The sequence below is a fragment of the Phoenix dactylifera genome, unplaced genomic scaffold, assembly GCF_009389715.1.
Source record: "Phoenix dactylifera cultivar Barhee BC4 unplaced genomic scaffold, palm_55x_up_171113_PBpolish2nd_filt_p 001910F, whole genome shotgun sequence".
Lineage (NCBI taxonomy): Eukaryota > Viridiplantae > Streptophyta > Magnoliopsida > Arecales > Arecaceae > Phoenix > Phoenix dactylifera.
This window is the reverse complement of record NW_024069198.1, coordinates 557-16,580: the sequence shown is the minus strand read 5'-3', so window position 1 is coordinate 16,580 and position 16,024 is coordinate 557. Positions and strand designations below refer to the sequence as shown.

The window sequence follows — 16,024 nt, the reverse complement described above, 5'->3', positions numbered from 1 at the left end:
AAAAATATATTGTAAAATATTGCAAGATAACAATAAAGATCTGCTTATCTATAAAAAAATGGATAAAATCACATAACTTTGATGATGTAGGACCTTGTGCTTTCATACTTGTCATTACATGTATTTGAAATAGAGATTTTTAGATATCTTTCTTAATTTACACTATAAAGGCAACAACTTTTTTGCCAAATAACTAATCGAAGAAAAGTATTCCTATGCATTGCAAAATGATTATATCAAAATAACTTTTTATAGTTGCTATTAATGGAACTCTTTGGCTTTTTTTATAAATTTTTTTTTATGGCTTATCCTAGTGAAAAGGCGTATAAAGAAAGCATGAGCACAATACATTGCCAATGTTCTAGTTAGATGCTTAGATCTACAAGAAACATTTTTACTAAGAAAGCCTTCAACTTGAAATAAAATGAGTTGAACTACTAAGTAATGGTTGTCTGAAAAGATTTTAGTCTTGACATGGATATTTGATAGGATCTAGCAACTTGATGGTTACCATGTCTGAAGTTTGCGACTTGCATTTAAATTAATTAAGAGCAGTGCTTTTGATCAATGCACCTTTTGTATTTTTCTCTTTTTTTATAACATCATTATTTTATTAAGAAAAATCTAGAAGCTCCTCTTCAATTAAGGACAGAAAACCAAAAGAAATGGCTCCAAATCAAAGAAATTTTTTTTTGAGTTATTCCGAGCTGCTCATGTATACTGCTCAAGCAATTATGTGGCAAAGTGTATGGCAACACAAATGGTGAATTACATTAGAAGCTTTCTTTGACATTTTTCTTCACTATTCCTGAGGATCTCAAGGAAAATTTTACTCCAATGCTCATGGATATCTTTATTCTCATGTAATATGAGACATTTGGCTAAAAAAAAAAAGGAAAAAGAGAGAGAGAGAGAGAGAGAGAGAGAGAGAGAGAGAGAGAGAGAGAGAGAGAGAGAGAGAGAGAGAGAAGAACTCCATACATGTTTAAGATATTGTCAAACTGCTCTACAGAAAGAGATGTTGAAGAGAAAATAAGTAGCAGAGTATTAGCTTAGAAGCATTGTCTATAGAGAATGCATTCAAGTTGTGTAGCTACAAAGGTACATGCATCCCCATCACCCACTTCTTGGTTCTTAGGATACGGGAGCTTTAACAACATTAACAGCATTAAATTTAATACCAATTTGTATAAGTACTTTGACTTCTCATATGTTTTTGGGTTTTTTTTTGGTACATTGACTTCTCATGTGTTTGGATACTCCGTGAAACTCTCGAGAGCAAATACCATTAAATAAACAAGTTCTTACTCTGCTGAAATGAAACAACATATTCTTATTGATTTTTAAATGTTTATTTGATCAACGTAGATGCGATTGGAGGAAGAGTTTATAAAACAATAAAAAAAGAAATGATTGCCGAGGAGGATCAAAAACAAACTAGGATATTTGGATTTGGGCAGAAGACAAATAATTTTTTTAGTGTCTGGTTGTATTTTTTCATACTTTAGAGAAGAGAGGACAGTTCTCTCAGTTCTTTCGCCCTGCAAATCTAAACTAATAATTTTTACTTAAGAGAAAGATTGATAATGACTAATAATTTTGTTTGATTTTTGTATTAAAAAAAGGGGAGGTGCGTTAAACCACCGAGCAAACAAATGGAAAAAAGCAGAGGTCAATTTGGTAACAGCAAGAAGGTGGCACCAGAGCTCGCCAAAATCCGGATCCTAGGGTTCTTCTCTCTCCGTTGGCCATGGCGATGGTCGGAGGCGGAGGCTGCGCTGCCCCCGCGGCGGCGGCGGGGGCCGGGGAGGTGGAGGCCGGGTTCGCGAAGCTCCAGGGGGAGGACTTCGAGTACTACATGCAGACCTACTCGATCATGCTGGGCCGCAACAGCAAGAAGTCGGCGGTGGACGTCGACCTCTCGAGCCTCGGCGGCGGTATGAACATCTCCCGGCACCACGCCCGCATCTTCTACGACTTCCAGCGTCGCCGCTTCGCCCTCGACGTCATCGGCAAGAATGGCTGCCTCGTCGAGGGCGTCCTCCACCTCCCCGGCAACCCCCCCGTCAAGCTCGACTCCCAGGACCTCCTCCAGATCGGCGACAAGCGCTTCTACTTCCTCCTCCCCACCCGCTCCATCTTCGCCTCCGCCGCTGCCGCCCGCCACGCGCCGCCGCTGCCCCTTCTCCATCCTCCCAGTGCCGCTGCCGTGCCGCCGCACTTCTCCCGCAAGGGCCGCCCCCGCCCGTCTGAGTTCCGCGACGGCTCCTACGACGACGACGACGACGATCGGGAAGAGGAGGGGGAGGAGGATGGGGTGGATGATGGCGTGGGACACGTCGGCATTGCGGGGAAGAAGATTAGGAGGAGGGGATCATCTGGAGATGTGGAGGGGTTTGCGGGATATGGAGTAGGTGCCTCCGGAGCTGCGCTTCCCGGGAAGGCGGGACCTTCTTCGGGACAATTCGGTAAGATTGGAACTGCAATCATTCAGTTCTCCCCATCCTTTCCTGGATTTCTTGAAAACTTTCTGCCTCTGTCGTTGCTCTTGTTGCATGGTGAGTGGTAATTATATGTGTTGGAGTTTGCTTAAAATCTTAGGGGAGAAAAGATTTTTTTTTTTTGCCTTTTTGACTGCATTGAATTGTAGACAATACTTGCCATATTTTTAATTGGAGTTTGGGTAACATGTTGTGTGCCTCCGGATTGGTATCGCAAACAGATTAAGAAATGTTTGCTGATGTTGAAGGCAGAAAAGTGCATTTATAAGATTAGGGATTTGTGAGTGGTTGTTCTTGGTTGAATGGGTGAAATTGAATTCCGGAGAAATGAAGAAGCTATCATCAATGCAAAATGGATTGATCTCTCTCATGCTCAATTCAAATTGGGAGTCAGGCTAGGATTTTAATAATGGTGAATTATACAATCTGTCTCAAAATGCTTGTGTTGAGTCTAGGGCTCAATCCTCAGAAAAAAAAGTTATTTTGTTCATTTATTGTGGCTCAATTTTTTAAGGGCCTCGATTACAATTCAGGCACCTGCTTCTGAATTTTTATGTATGATTTTGGTGTATCTTAATGAAACAGACCGTCAGGAAAGTCTTGGAGTTTTGAAATGCACTATTTTAATCAAGTTCTCAAGTCCTAGGAGTGTTGTAGCATGAATAAGGCGCGCAGCCATTCATAGGTATATTTAGTCTTTCATGTTAGTAAAAAAAAAATGATTTGTTTGTCCAAATCAGTGGTCTAGCATGGTTTTTTCCTCATTGTTCAAAGTAAATATTTTAGAATCTACCTATATATGCAGGAGGTCACCCAACCAATATTGAAAACTATGGTTTAATGATAGTATCTACCATTTAAGTGGGCTATGTCAAGTATTCTCCTGGAGGTGATTTAAGCATCCAAAATTGAATCAGGATCTCTGATTTGCACATGTATACTACTTGGGTTTGCTCAAAGTAGGCAATGCTTTTCTATTTAGGAGCTTGTGAGACAAAAATCATTGTTTAAATACTTATGATTGTAGTCTTATTTATTTCTGAGGGATATAGGGGTTTTAGATGGTTATTTGATCTATATGCATATAATGTAAGCTCATTTACTGTATGAGAATTTTTTATGTGAATTAGGTGCTGTGGCCTTTAAATTAACTATGCTTTCACGTATCATATGCCGATGGATTTGAAACTATTCTTTGTGATGTTTATCTATAAAACCTGTGTATCACCTTCAAAACAGTTCCTTTGCTTCTCACATTTCTAGCACCTATTTGATTTGTTTCTTAGAGTGAATTGAAGTTGCATCTATATGTTTCCTTTAGCAGTTTGGTCATGTAATGTTTCACACTTTAGAATATGTTTATAGGTCTTGAGATTTCTTCAACTTATGGTGGTCTTTGAATTTCCACTTTAGTCTTGAAGATTTCACGTTTTTTTAATAATAGGACTAGTGATAATAATTGGTGGATTTTCATGAGTCTGCCGAAGAACATGTTCATTAGGAAGTGGAGATGATTCTTCATTAATTCCTCCTTTTTAAGATTTATTTGATTCTTATTGTTATTGCTAATACTATTATCGCATTTATGTTGATAAGGTGTGGTATATTTGCTGTGTGGGAGGTAGTCATGTTATTTCTAAAACAGTTATTTAGTTGGTGATTCATCAACATCCGAGACAACTATCTCAACTGTCTAATATAGCAAGTACTAAAAGCCTAATAAAAAAGAAAAGTTTTCTTATCTTATTGCAAAGTGTTACCATGTATTAGATAATTGTATTCTGCTGTTGACAGAGGAGCAGACACTTACAACACTTTTACTTTCATTAATTTCAAGTAGCAAGCTGAAATGATTTACAGAATAAACACAAAGCTAGTATAGTAACACCACTTTTCTTATTTAACTTTAATTTAACATTATATGAAACACAACTATTGAATATAAAATTCGTAAACTGTCCTACCATACTTTTAAGATATACAGATGCATAATTATGGTTGAATGATGTGGAAGTAGGGAGTGATAATGGAGCGGGTAATGTACATTTCAATCTATTTAGATATCTAATATATCAGGACATGGGAGCAAGTTGCAGCATCCTACTATTTTGTCTATCCATTTTTGTATCTTCCAAATAAAAGCATTTGCAGATACAAACATATACATGAGTATCCAAATATGTGCATATGGCATACTTCTTAGACTCATATTGCTAATAAACCCAAAGTGAATTTGGCAAATGATGGCATTATGTCTTCAAATTTCTTTATTCACGGGCACAGTGAAAATTAACAGTGAAAATTTTCCGCCAAGATGCGTTAATGTACAATTATTATAATCGACTAAGATGGCCATTTCATTAAGGGCAATTATGTTCTCATGAAGTTTGCATATACTCATTGAAATGAATAATTATAATATACGTATTATTCACTAAATTAATTCTGTAAGCAAATTTGTTTCAAACTAAAATTTATATCTCTTATATCTGAGTTGTATCGATATCTTTTCAATTACAAACAAGTATGGATTCAGATTTTAACTTCCAACTAAAATCTGTCTTCATATTCCTATCCATCAAATGTAAGCCAATAGGGGTATAGAATTACTATTATCCTATGTGCATCCTATCTGTTTTAAGGTCTACATCTCAGTTCTTCTAAAGTTTGAGGTGCTGCAAACTTTTACATATCAGAAAACTTGTGGCCTTTACCACATGTCAAGTTTTCTAGAAGTTAAGATGTCGCTAACTTTGGATACTAGGATACTTAGCACCTATACCACATGGCAGGTTTCTAGAAGTTGAGGTGTCACAAACTTTTGGATACTCAGACACTCAGCACATGTACCACATATCATGTTTTCTAGGAGTCAAGGTGTTGCAAATTTTTGGGCACCTGGACATTTGGCACCAATGCCATGTGGCTACATGAATATGGAAACATGCAAAAAAACATGTACATGCATATACAAAAACTAGGGGCCCCAGTAGGAGTCAAAAACATCCACCTGTCTCTCTCACACACAATCTGATTGTCCCTGATTTCTTCCTCTTTATTGTCTTCCTTTTTGCTTTGCTGTTTTTTGGAAGAGTTCATACTATTCTTATTAGGAAACCTTGATGAAATGGGAGGTGATGAGAGCATAAACAAATAAAACAAGAAGGAAAACAATGATATTAGATTAGGAAAGAAAGTGTAAGTAGAAAGTTTAGTAGAAGAGAAGATTGTTAGAATCTACAACAATGAAATCCGGTCTCTTATACAATCTGAAATCTCATATTATATAACAGGTTTGTACCATCCTGTTCTGGGGCATACCGAAACAGGGAGACCAGGAGAGGGAGGGGGAAGGGAGAAGGAGAGGGAGCGAGAGGGAGAGAGATAGGGTGAAAGAGAGGCTGAGGGAGAGGGCTCGAAAGCGCTCATTGTCGTCTTCGGGGGAGGGAAATTGCGGGCAGAGCAAGCGAGAGAGAGGGGGAGGGCAAGCATCAAGTGGGTTGTGCTTTGAGCACCAGGATGGGAGTAGAGTCGGTTTAATCGAGGTTAGAGCCGGTTCAGCCTATTTACTGAACTGACGTGGTGAACCATCTTGGTTCCCCATCGAATTGGGTCGATACGCCCAATCGGGGCCGATACAGGCAACGATGGCCCTAATGACTCTGAGTAGAAACATCCCTACTTTGTACTCATAATTTTAGGAAAATACATCTAAACATTAGCAAAGGTTGTTCTTTTACACGTCCCATGTGTTCGGAGTGAAATCTTACATGGTGTTGTCCAAAGGAGGACAAAAAAGGTGTTAACTTTTTACATGAAGGTGCTAGCTTACCAAGTTGTTAAAATCTTTGGTGGTTGTACCAAATGACTTGGGACCGAATCTTGCCTTCAAAATTTGGAAAGTTGACAATGTTTGGGGGAAGCCTGCCACATATTCTATAGCCTATTCCCTATTGGCCCTTTCTATTGGCAAAAAAAAGTTAAAGCGCTACATGATGAGTCATTTTCTCCTCATTCTCCTTTTTATATAGTTACTTTAGTAGGAACTCAAAGTACAATCCTTTGTTATTCGTGCAATAGTGGTATAACATTGTTTGGTTTTGCTAGAGGAATAGGAATTTGAAGCTGGTTAGTATACATCTGGAGTTATTTTGATCAAAAAATTAAATCATAATTTACTTGTACAATATATTTATCATAAGTTGCGGCAATTGTTTCTCAACGAGAAGGGTGTAGGTATCATCAACTGCTTAAGTGGGGACCCTCAATTTTAGATTAACAAGGAAAGGATATTGAATGATTTGTCTTGAGGGAAATAGAATGCCCCTATCTTCGGTTTTTTGCAGTTGTTGATGAAGAGCAAAGAAGTTAGGAGGAAAATTTTCTTTTTGATGTTTTGTGAATGAAAGGCAATTCAGGGAGGGAAGAAAAAGGAAAAATAGAGGGCCAAAGGCCTGAGATTCTTACTCTGTTTTAGGTAGTGATCTTGTGAGAGTAATAAAAGGCAAGTGGATTAGGATAACTAACTCATTTCCTATCCACTTTATTTACAATGCTTCATTTAACCTAACAAGATAGGATTCTAGTATTCTTTCTTTTCATACTTCTTTCCTTTTTTCTTTTCTTGCCATTAAATTTCTTTTTCATCCTTTACTTGCAACCACATTGAGCCTGCCAATTGAAGAATCCAACCAGACAAAGTATCTTCAGCTACCAAAGCAATTTCCTATTTCTCCCTTGCTTTATTGAGAACTGTGGCTAGACGTCCTCTTTTATTTGTTTTCCTTTCTTTTCTTGGAAGAATTTTAGAAATATCCATTCTCTAACTACAACTTCTATGGTAAGTTATGACTACATCAGTGTTTTAAAGGAAGATGTCTCAAGGATAATTTTATATTGTGCACGTAAACATCTCTCTCTATGTGTGCATATGTGTTTGCATGCTCTTTTTCTTCACATGCATAAATACATAAAACATACATGCATATGTATGTCGTTCTTGATTGTTTAGGTTACCTATTATATATAATGCGTAAGCCTTAGAATCCAGCCACAAGGAAGGCTTCCAAGACTTTCTTTTCTTCTTTTTTTATTATTTGAGGATGGGAACAGTCAATGTCTCTAGGAAGTCGCAGCTTTCATAAATCTCCCGATGGCTTCACATCTTACTCTTCCATGTGTTAGTTTCGTTAAATAAATACTCTCTTCTTTTATTAAGCAAATCATTCATATTTCCTATCTAATAAATACCAGGAAGAAGTGAACTAGGTCTTGCCCTAGTGGTCGCACCACTTTGCTTAGCACCCAGAGGATCTGGTTTTTGTTTCTTGGGTGGCACATCCCTGAAAATTTGTACTTGGATAATTAAAGTGTGGGTGTGGGTTGCCCTTCCTTTCTCTGTCTTGAAGGAAAAAAAGAAAACAAAAGAAAAGAAAGAAGTATAAAAATTTAAATAGCAAGTATTTTTATCAGATTGCTTTAAATAATCATGATGGATGGAAGCATAGCAATCCTTCAAATGATCCTGACTCTTAAATAAATCAAATGCACCGCATGTGCACAATACTGGTGTATTATACAATTCACAGTTTGAGATTTATATTCAGTTTCTGTCATATCTTGACTTGGAGATCCATGTTAGATTGAATTTTGCCTTTTGTAATTCTAAAACAACATAACTGGGGTTTGCATCACCTTTTCTTATCACTTGTTTGGCATAGCCAATTTTTTTTCATCAGGTCAGTTTGCATCCTAATAATCAAGTAGGTGATCCCTGCAATTTAAGTATTAGGTTCAAAATATTTATAGCTTACTGTTTGCTTCCAATCTGAAACATTGACTGTTAATCCCTCGAAACAGAAGAAAACTCAGCTCTAATCCCACCCTGAGTAGTTGTTAAAGCAATAGAATTTTTTATTCTTTGCTCAGATGCGCTTTGTTCTTTGCCCTTAGCATTTATCAGATGATTCTCTTTATCACATCAATAATTTGTTCCAACTGGATCTTTCTAGATGTATCATTTCCATTCTGATTGCTAGTATTGGATAGAGTAGGGTTTTACTGAATAACTTTATAAATGAAATTATGTAACCACATCATTGAACCTTTAGTGTTTTCATTTATTATATTGACCATTAGGTTCCCTTTCTGAAGCTAACATATTGGTCATTGCCATGCTGGTTTTGAAAACTCAAATTTTGCAGCTCAATTTCCATTAGGCCCTTCATGCTGTAATTAGATGCTTGTGCCATTTATCTGTTAGCACAACAAGTCAACAACAATATTAATGTTGCCAAGATGCTTGTTATTAACAGAAGAAACATCTTACCATGTGTCTCTGAAGTTGTTGCTGTCTGCAGTTATTAGGGCTCAATGTTTGGTCACCTTGTGGCATTCTTCTCTGAAAAAGAAGCTCATGCTTGGGACACTGCACTCGCTCGATAAGTAGCACTCAAAATGGTGTACTAGGAATGTAGCTATAACTTTGTTGAATCATTTGGAAACTTTAAACAGATATTCTCTCTCTTAAGTAAATTGAAATTCTTCCTCGGTAAACATTTTGCTGCATCTTTGATGCACCATCATATCTTCAAAAATGTTGTTGTTTGCTAGTAATTTGTAATTTTATCTTCTATATTTGCTCCAACCTATCAAACAAAGAGTGATAAGCTATCTATGTTGACCTTAACCAACAAGCTTTATCTGTTTGGGGCTGGTCCTGTGAGGCAAGTCATTATCATAAATTGAATATGTTTTACAACTGTCTCTACCTAATGTCAACCCTTTGGAATTGGCATCAAAATATTGGTCCAGATAGAGAGGTGCTTAACATGAAACTTGGAAGGCTAATTCACAGGTAGAGAGGCCTATGTTGTTGTGCTGTTTAAGCTCATGTGACCAAGAAACAACTTCTAAAGTTCCCAACAGTTTTGAATGTAGAGTGACGGATGCATAATTTTTGTAATAAAACTATATATCACTCTAAGTTAATTGTAAACCAAGGCCATGCACAAATTCTAGTTAATAAGATAACTAGATATGCATTATTTCTTGCAGATGAATGAACTGGAAGCACTGTTCTAATCTATAGATGTTTCAATATATCACAGCCTGGTATATAATGAGATTAGAATTTATGGCTAGGAGTTTGCTTAGGGTGACATGATTTTACTTCCCTCTTTTGCAGATAAAAAGTCGGAGACAAGATCAAGGGCTGACAGGGAAGCAGATAATCATCAACTCTTGCAATTAGAAGAGAAGGATGTTGTTTCATCTGTAGCCACAGTACTGTCTGATCTTTGTGGCCCTGGAGAGTGGATGCCTATGGTAAAACTTCATGCGGAGGTTAGTTATGACTGATGGCTGCTATATACTACCACGAGTTTAAAGCAGACTAGGCTCATCTAGTCTGTTACTGTATCTTCCATCAAATAATGCATATTGTGCAATGCTGGATGCAAATACATGGAAACATAGAAAAGTGCTGTGTTATCCATGCATTTTTTATGCATTTGATATTCTGAAGCAGTTTGCTATCCAATTTCTTTCATATAATTGGTTGTTTAGTTTTTATTAAAGTTGCCAAGGCTAGAATTTATATTTTTCCAGTAAGTTGTGCTTTCAAACCCCAAATCCAAATCTTACTAGGAATTTCAACCAGAATTCAAACAAGACCAACTCTGCATCGCATTTTCAAATTGTATTGTTAGCTTACTTATGCTGGATATAGCAGTTGATAGGACCAATTCTTCTTCTTTTTGGCTGGGGAGCAAATTCTGATTTGGTTAGCATTTACCATTGGTTAAATCTTGTATGGCAATTCAATTGTTGCCTTTGAGCTATTGAGGTCTTCTTATATGTATATCTCAGAGTGGTTGATGCATCTAACATAATCGTCGTGACGGAAACATTTGTCCAAGTGGACACAATTGCATATCTAATAATATATATCTTTGTGTCACTCTCAGCAGGCTCATATTATGTATAAGATGTGCATATGTTTCAAACATTTGTTTCTGTGATTTCTATATCATAAACTGTGTCGTCAATAGTTTATTTTGGCAAGTATTGGGTGTCTCTGATCCATGTGCAAGTAAAAAGATAGGTCAGTATGTATTAAGTGGCTGGGTGGATTGTGTGGCCTCAGAATTGGATAGGTGTTGCAATTGTGGTGCTGTTGTCCATTGTGAAAGGGATTAAGGTTGATGGTGCTGTGATGTGGCACAGAAGATTAAAAAGGTGAATTATTGTGAGTCTTGCATTCTTTGGCTTGCCAGGACTTTACTTGGTTGGAGGTGATCTTGTGTTCATAGCAGCTTCCTCGGCACAGGTGATCATGTGTTTTGAGCATGCAACATACATCATATAGAGATGGTATGTGTGTGTTGGCATTATAATGATAGCATTTTGCAGACTTATTGTTGTTCATCTGGTATAATGCTGAATTAGGCTTGATTTTTAGTGAAATCCCCTAGTATACGAAAGAATGAAAAGGGCTTTCGTTGTTGTGGAATAGGAAGTCTTTGTATCTTTGGGGGAATATGGGGAATAATGTTGTGGAATAAGAAGCCATCGTTGCATGTATTTAATTTATTCGGAGCTATTAGAGCAGGATCCACTTTTTGGGGAATATGACTCGAAGCAATAACAAGAATATTTTTAGTAGAATGTCTTTCACAATCCTTGGAGAGAGAGTTTTCTAATAGACCGAGGGATAAGTATTTCGTCTCATTCCCATACAAATCATGAATGTTTGGAATCCATATAATTCAAGGAGACGTTGCTTTTGCTAATTCGAATTGATGGGTGATATCAAATCTGCCTAGTAACTATTATGTACATCAATTTCCATAAGGAGGCTGCATTACTATATTTTCCCCTTATTTTTCTAATGACATTATAGCTTAGTTTTAAGTGACTTTGTTTTCTTTTCTAGCTGCTTGATGCAAGAATTTTTTTGTATGATGCATCAATTATCCATCCATGGCAGACAGTTTTGTTATATTTCCTTGCCAATTGCTGCTGCCGCATCTCAGTATTCCATGGCCTACAGCTAATTCAACATTTGCTTTATTATTAGTTTATCGTTTCAGTATGTATTCTCTCAATTCTCCGTATAATAGAGCTGATGGTTTTCTTGTGACCTGAACCAGCTTGTTGAGCAGTATGGCAACATATGGCACCACAGTAGGGTTAGAAGATATCTGACATCTGAGGACTGGCCACCAAATGAAACCAAAGGCAGGCCATGGTTTGGCCTGCTGACGCTGCTTAGGAAATACCCGGAGCATTTTGTGATCAACACGAGGTCGAAAGGGAGAGTGACCTCGGAGTTTGTCTCGTTGGTTTCCTTGCTCTCATAAGCATCGCATGATTGTATGAGTTATCAAAACAGCAACTTGTTGTATCAGTGCTCTATGATATGTATTGCACCTTTTGTTTATAAATATAGAACATCAGATGGATCCACCATGTTGTATCAGTCTCTCTGATCGTTTATTCTCTCCCCCCCTCTCTCTCGAACACACATGGATGTACGCTCAAGCATACTCAGGCCTTTATCGAAGGAAAAAGGAGATTTTGACAAATGTCTTTTAGTTTTCCTTTTGCATTCTTAGGCAACATATTTATTTATTTTACCGGAATGATTTGGTTTTGAAATTCTCTTACATTTTGTTGCAGGACTCAGTTAATAACTCTATCCAGTTAAGCACATATTTTATATACTGAACACAAGTTTTTATACTGAATTCACATATTTTTTATATGAAATGTACATCTTTTTCAGTGCTTGATTGGCATATTTTCTGTTGAAACATACTCAGTATTATCTAGCAATTTTTTTTGCAATACACAGATACTTCAATACTATATTTGACTTGACAAAGAACAATTTCTGGACATGAAGTAAGGAGGACATGGATGTTTCTTTAAAACATGTTTAGAATCCTCATACTTATTCATGTATTTTTTGAGGGCACTAATATCACCATCAATCACAAAATTTATGCTTTTTATTTTGATGTTAGCTCTTGTTCAGTTGCATGCATTCAAGGCAGGAGGTTGAAAAAAAATGCAACAATAGAACAAAAGGAAGATGCAAGGGGTAGATGGAGTGGTGGCGTAAGTGGAAGGTAACTGAGTAGATGAAGAGAAGAAATGAGTGATGTAGATGAGTGGGACTATAGTTTTTTCTTTCTGGACAATATCAATCGCTTTAGAACAAAGAGAGAGGAACCACCTAAACCATGAAATAGACGCCAGCTTGATGTACCCTAAGAGAGAGGAACCACCTAAACCATGAAATAGACGCCAGCTTGATGTACCCTTAAAATATTAGTCCAACCGGCAAGAAACCTAAATGACACAGGAATCGTTTTCATTTTTCCTAAACCTAGTCTCAATATTCTAGGACCCCATTAAAGCTTACATAAATCTTTTAGGATCCAAAAAAAGGATAGTAATTTTCTTAAAAAATATTTTCACTGCATATTATGAGCTAAGAGAATCAAAGGACTTTAGATGATTCGCCTGCAAGTTAAGCTGGACTATAGTTTTGCATTTTGATCATCATCGCAAGCTAATGTTGCCCGATAAAATAAGATTGGTACTATGTTTGAGCTACATTTATCGGGATATGCTAAATTAGTATCATTATCGTTTTATAGGCCAAAAATTTTAATATGAATTTGGAGAGACCAAGTTTGGAATTTTTTTTCAAAAAATACTTGTTCGATACTATGATGGTGTTTAGTTGATTGCAGTAGTTCCTGCCTTATTCACTTCTATATCAATTTCAGATATAAAGGTGTTAATATTGCTCCATGTGTCACATGGCTATTGCATTTTTTTTTCTTGAGAAAATGCACGGCCATTATATTTGAACATCTTGTTTTAACTATTCTCTTTAGCTTAAATCTGGTCTGAATGACCAAGCTGATCCAATCCATAATGTTGACTAAATTTTTTCAACTTCTGGGTTTGGGTATTTTGATGTGCAAGCTAAAACACAACCACGACCATGTAAAGAAGAAAGAATTAGAATGCTCATTTCAAGTAGCAATGTGTTCCCATTTCTATGAATACTTAAAACAGGAAAGCAGAAAGACTACAAGACTTAGATATCCAGCAATCTTAAAATGGATACTAACTTACAAAATTAGTAAATACGAAAGTAGACACGTAGAATGAATTAAGAAGTAAATCTTAATTAAATGTTAATATTCACTTCTATTGAAATGCCCAACCTGTTATGGTGAATTGTTCAATAGCATAATTAACACAAATTTTAATATGACAAAGAAAGCTTTTCGAAACAAATAATTCAAAAATAAATTAAGATTCCATAGTTTCTCCCAACTCACTCAAACCCGTGATGGCTTAATCGACTCAGAAAAATTGTATAAGAAGCTCTCCAGCCAAAAAAAAAAAATCCAATTTGAAAAAACAAAGCCAAGTTGCTGCGAGTAGTTTTCCATGGATATTCAGTTTAGTTTCAACTGGTTTCAGCTGTAAATATTCAATGGATGACAGATATCCGACGACCCTAGCGAACCATGGTTTTCCTTTCCTATTGAAACCTATGTTGAAAATTAAAGACTCTGAACGTTTTGTTTCTTTTCTTTTCTTTCTTTTTATCTTTTTTTTCTTTTGGTTGATATTCAAAGAGGTTGAAACACCATTATCTACGGTACAGAAATTACATCCATTAAGTTCACCATTACAAATACTTGCATGCATCTAAAGGAATAGGAATTAAGCCAATCATGGCATCCATGTTGCAGCTAATTACCAACATGCGAGTTACAAAATGAGGTGATGCCATCCACAACGAATTAGATATCTCTTAGCAGAGGATGCTAAATTTTATTCTCACCTCAGGGATGAATATCGATCCAAGCCATTGCAGTCTGTAAGCCAAGCTTGAACGAGCTTGAGTCTAATCAACCATGCTTCTCTAAATGATGCTTGATTTGTTTAGCATTATTCCAGCTCAATTCAAGCTTAATTTCGAATGTAGCTCAAGATGAGTTCTTATTAATCCGGAATCAAACTGAAATCAATTTGAATTTGAGTCAAGCTTGGTTCAAGTATGAATTAGCATTGAAAGAAAAAAAAAAACTAATTAGAGCTTTAATACAATGATCCATTATTTATATTTTATATAATTAAATTATAATTTATAATCTAAGTTTTGCCTCAGCTTGAGATTAATTTCAACTCTGCTTTATTGGTTCAAGTTTGATTTGTATAGCTTCAAAACAGAGTTTGACTTGAGCTTTTCTTCAGCCAATCTTAAGATGTTGAGATCGTTGGACAGCTCTATTTGTGAATCCTTCTCATCGACTACCAGCAAATACCAGCAAACATAACCCAATTGGTGCGGTCTTCAATAATGAAACCTGTTGGGGGAAAAACCCCAAGTCATGCCACCTCGAAGGCGCTCAACCAAATAGCGCCGACCAGCAAGGCGTTCGACCAAAGAGCGCCGACCAGAGGCGCTCAACCAAATAGCGCCGGCCAGCGAGGCACTCAACCAAAGAGCCTGAATAAAGGCGCCCGACTAAAAAGAGCCGACCAGAGAACGCCGACCAGAAGTAACCCCGCCACAGGACACTCCGCTGGGCGACCAGCTCGGCTCGGCACCCGTGCCGAGCCCGAGCCTTAACCAAATACTCAATCTCCGCCTAACCCTCTAAAGGATCTGACGGCTAAATACACGACTCCACTACAATCTACCACTATCTCTAAGTCATCAAAGCGCGAGATTTCCGCAGGTACTCGGCACGACCTGTCATTAATGCATGAAACCCCCTCAGGCCTCCGATGCACTCAGTCATTAAATGAACACGGCTCAAGATGATCTCCGGATCACTAAACCATCAAAGTGTATGGCTCTCCCTGACCGCCGGTTCACTCAGCAATTAATGCACTTACCATCTACGAACCCCAGGCCCACCACGGCCGGCGGTTCAACCACTCCAGCGGGTCCGATCAACCGTGACAACTCTCTGATTCCGGTCTGATCCCGCCTTATTCTCCACTACGCCATTAATGAGCCAAATCGTGCCCAATTATCACAAAAGAGGACAAATTCCCCTGTCACCTCCCAGGTAACATAATATCCTTCTATAAAAGGGAACGGAGGAAGAAGAGGGAGGGGACAACACAAAACAGACACAAATATTAGCCCCCTCTGACTTAAGCTTCGGAGGGCCGGCGTCGGAAAGCCCGACCACCGGCTTTTTTGCAGGACTCTCCAGTAGGACACCACCAGCCGGCGCACCGCCATCCACCGTTCCGGCAGCGGAGCTCCTCCCCCTTTGGTTCGCGGCAGCCCCCGGGTCCAATTTCCAGCAACAGTTGGCGCTAGAGGAAGGGCCCGAGTTGCTGCCATGAAACTCAGGAGTAAGGGGGCTTCCAATGCCTCTCGACGTCCTCCACCTAGTCCTGGACACTCTGTCCAAAACTCACCCCCTCCGGCCGAGTCAACCCCTCAAGTTCGGCCGGAGCAGTTTGATGCC

General features: G+C 37.9%; 1 protein-coding gene across 1 annotated transcript; it reads left to right on the top strand.

Moving 5' to 3' along the window:
- Positions 1–1,645: 1,645 nt before the first annotated feature.
- LOC120109219 (FHA domain-containing protein FHA2-like) lies at positions 1,646–12,088 on the top strand. The gene is made up of 3 exons (XM_039122965.1): positions 1,646–2,468; positions 9,688–9,845; positions 11,654–12,088. Exons 1-3 carry the CDS (start codon positions 1,751–1,753, stop codon positions 11,861–11,863), a joined length of 1,086 nt encoding a protein of 361 aa, XP_038978893.1. The 5' UTR covers positions 1,646–1,750; the 3' UTR covers positions 11,864–12,088.
- Positions 12,089–16,024: the final 3,936 nt, after the last annotated feature.

Coding starts and splice junctions, on each gene's coding strand:
- LOC120109219 (XM_039122965.1), top strand. CDS start 1,751: ATGGCGATGGTCGGAGGCGGAGGCTGCGCTGCCCCCGCGGCGGCGGCG. Junction 2,469..9,687: donor ACCTTCTTCGGGACAATTCG/GTAAGATTGGAA, acceptor CCTCTTTTGCAG/ATAAAAAGTCGGAGACAAGA. Junction 9,846..11,653: donor TGGTAAAACTTCATGCGGAG/GTTAGTTATGAC, acceptor GACCTGAACCAG/CTTGTTGAGCAGTATGGCAA.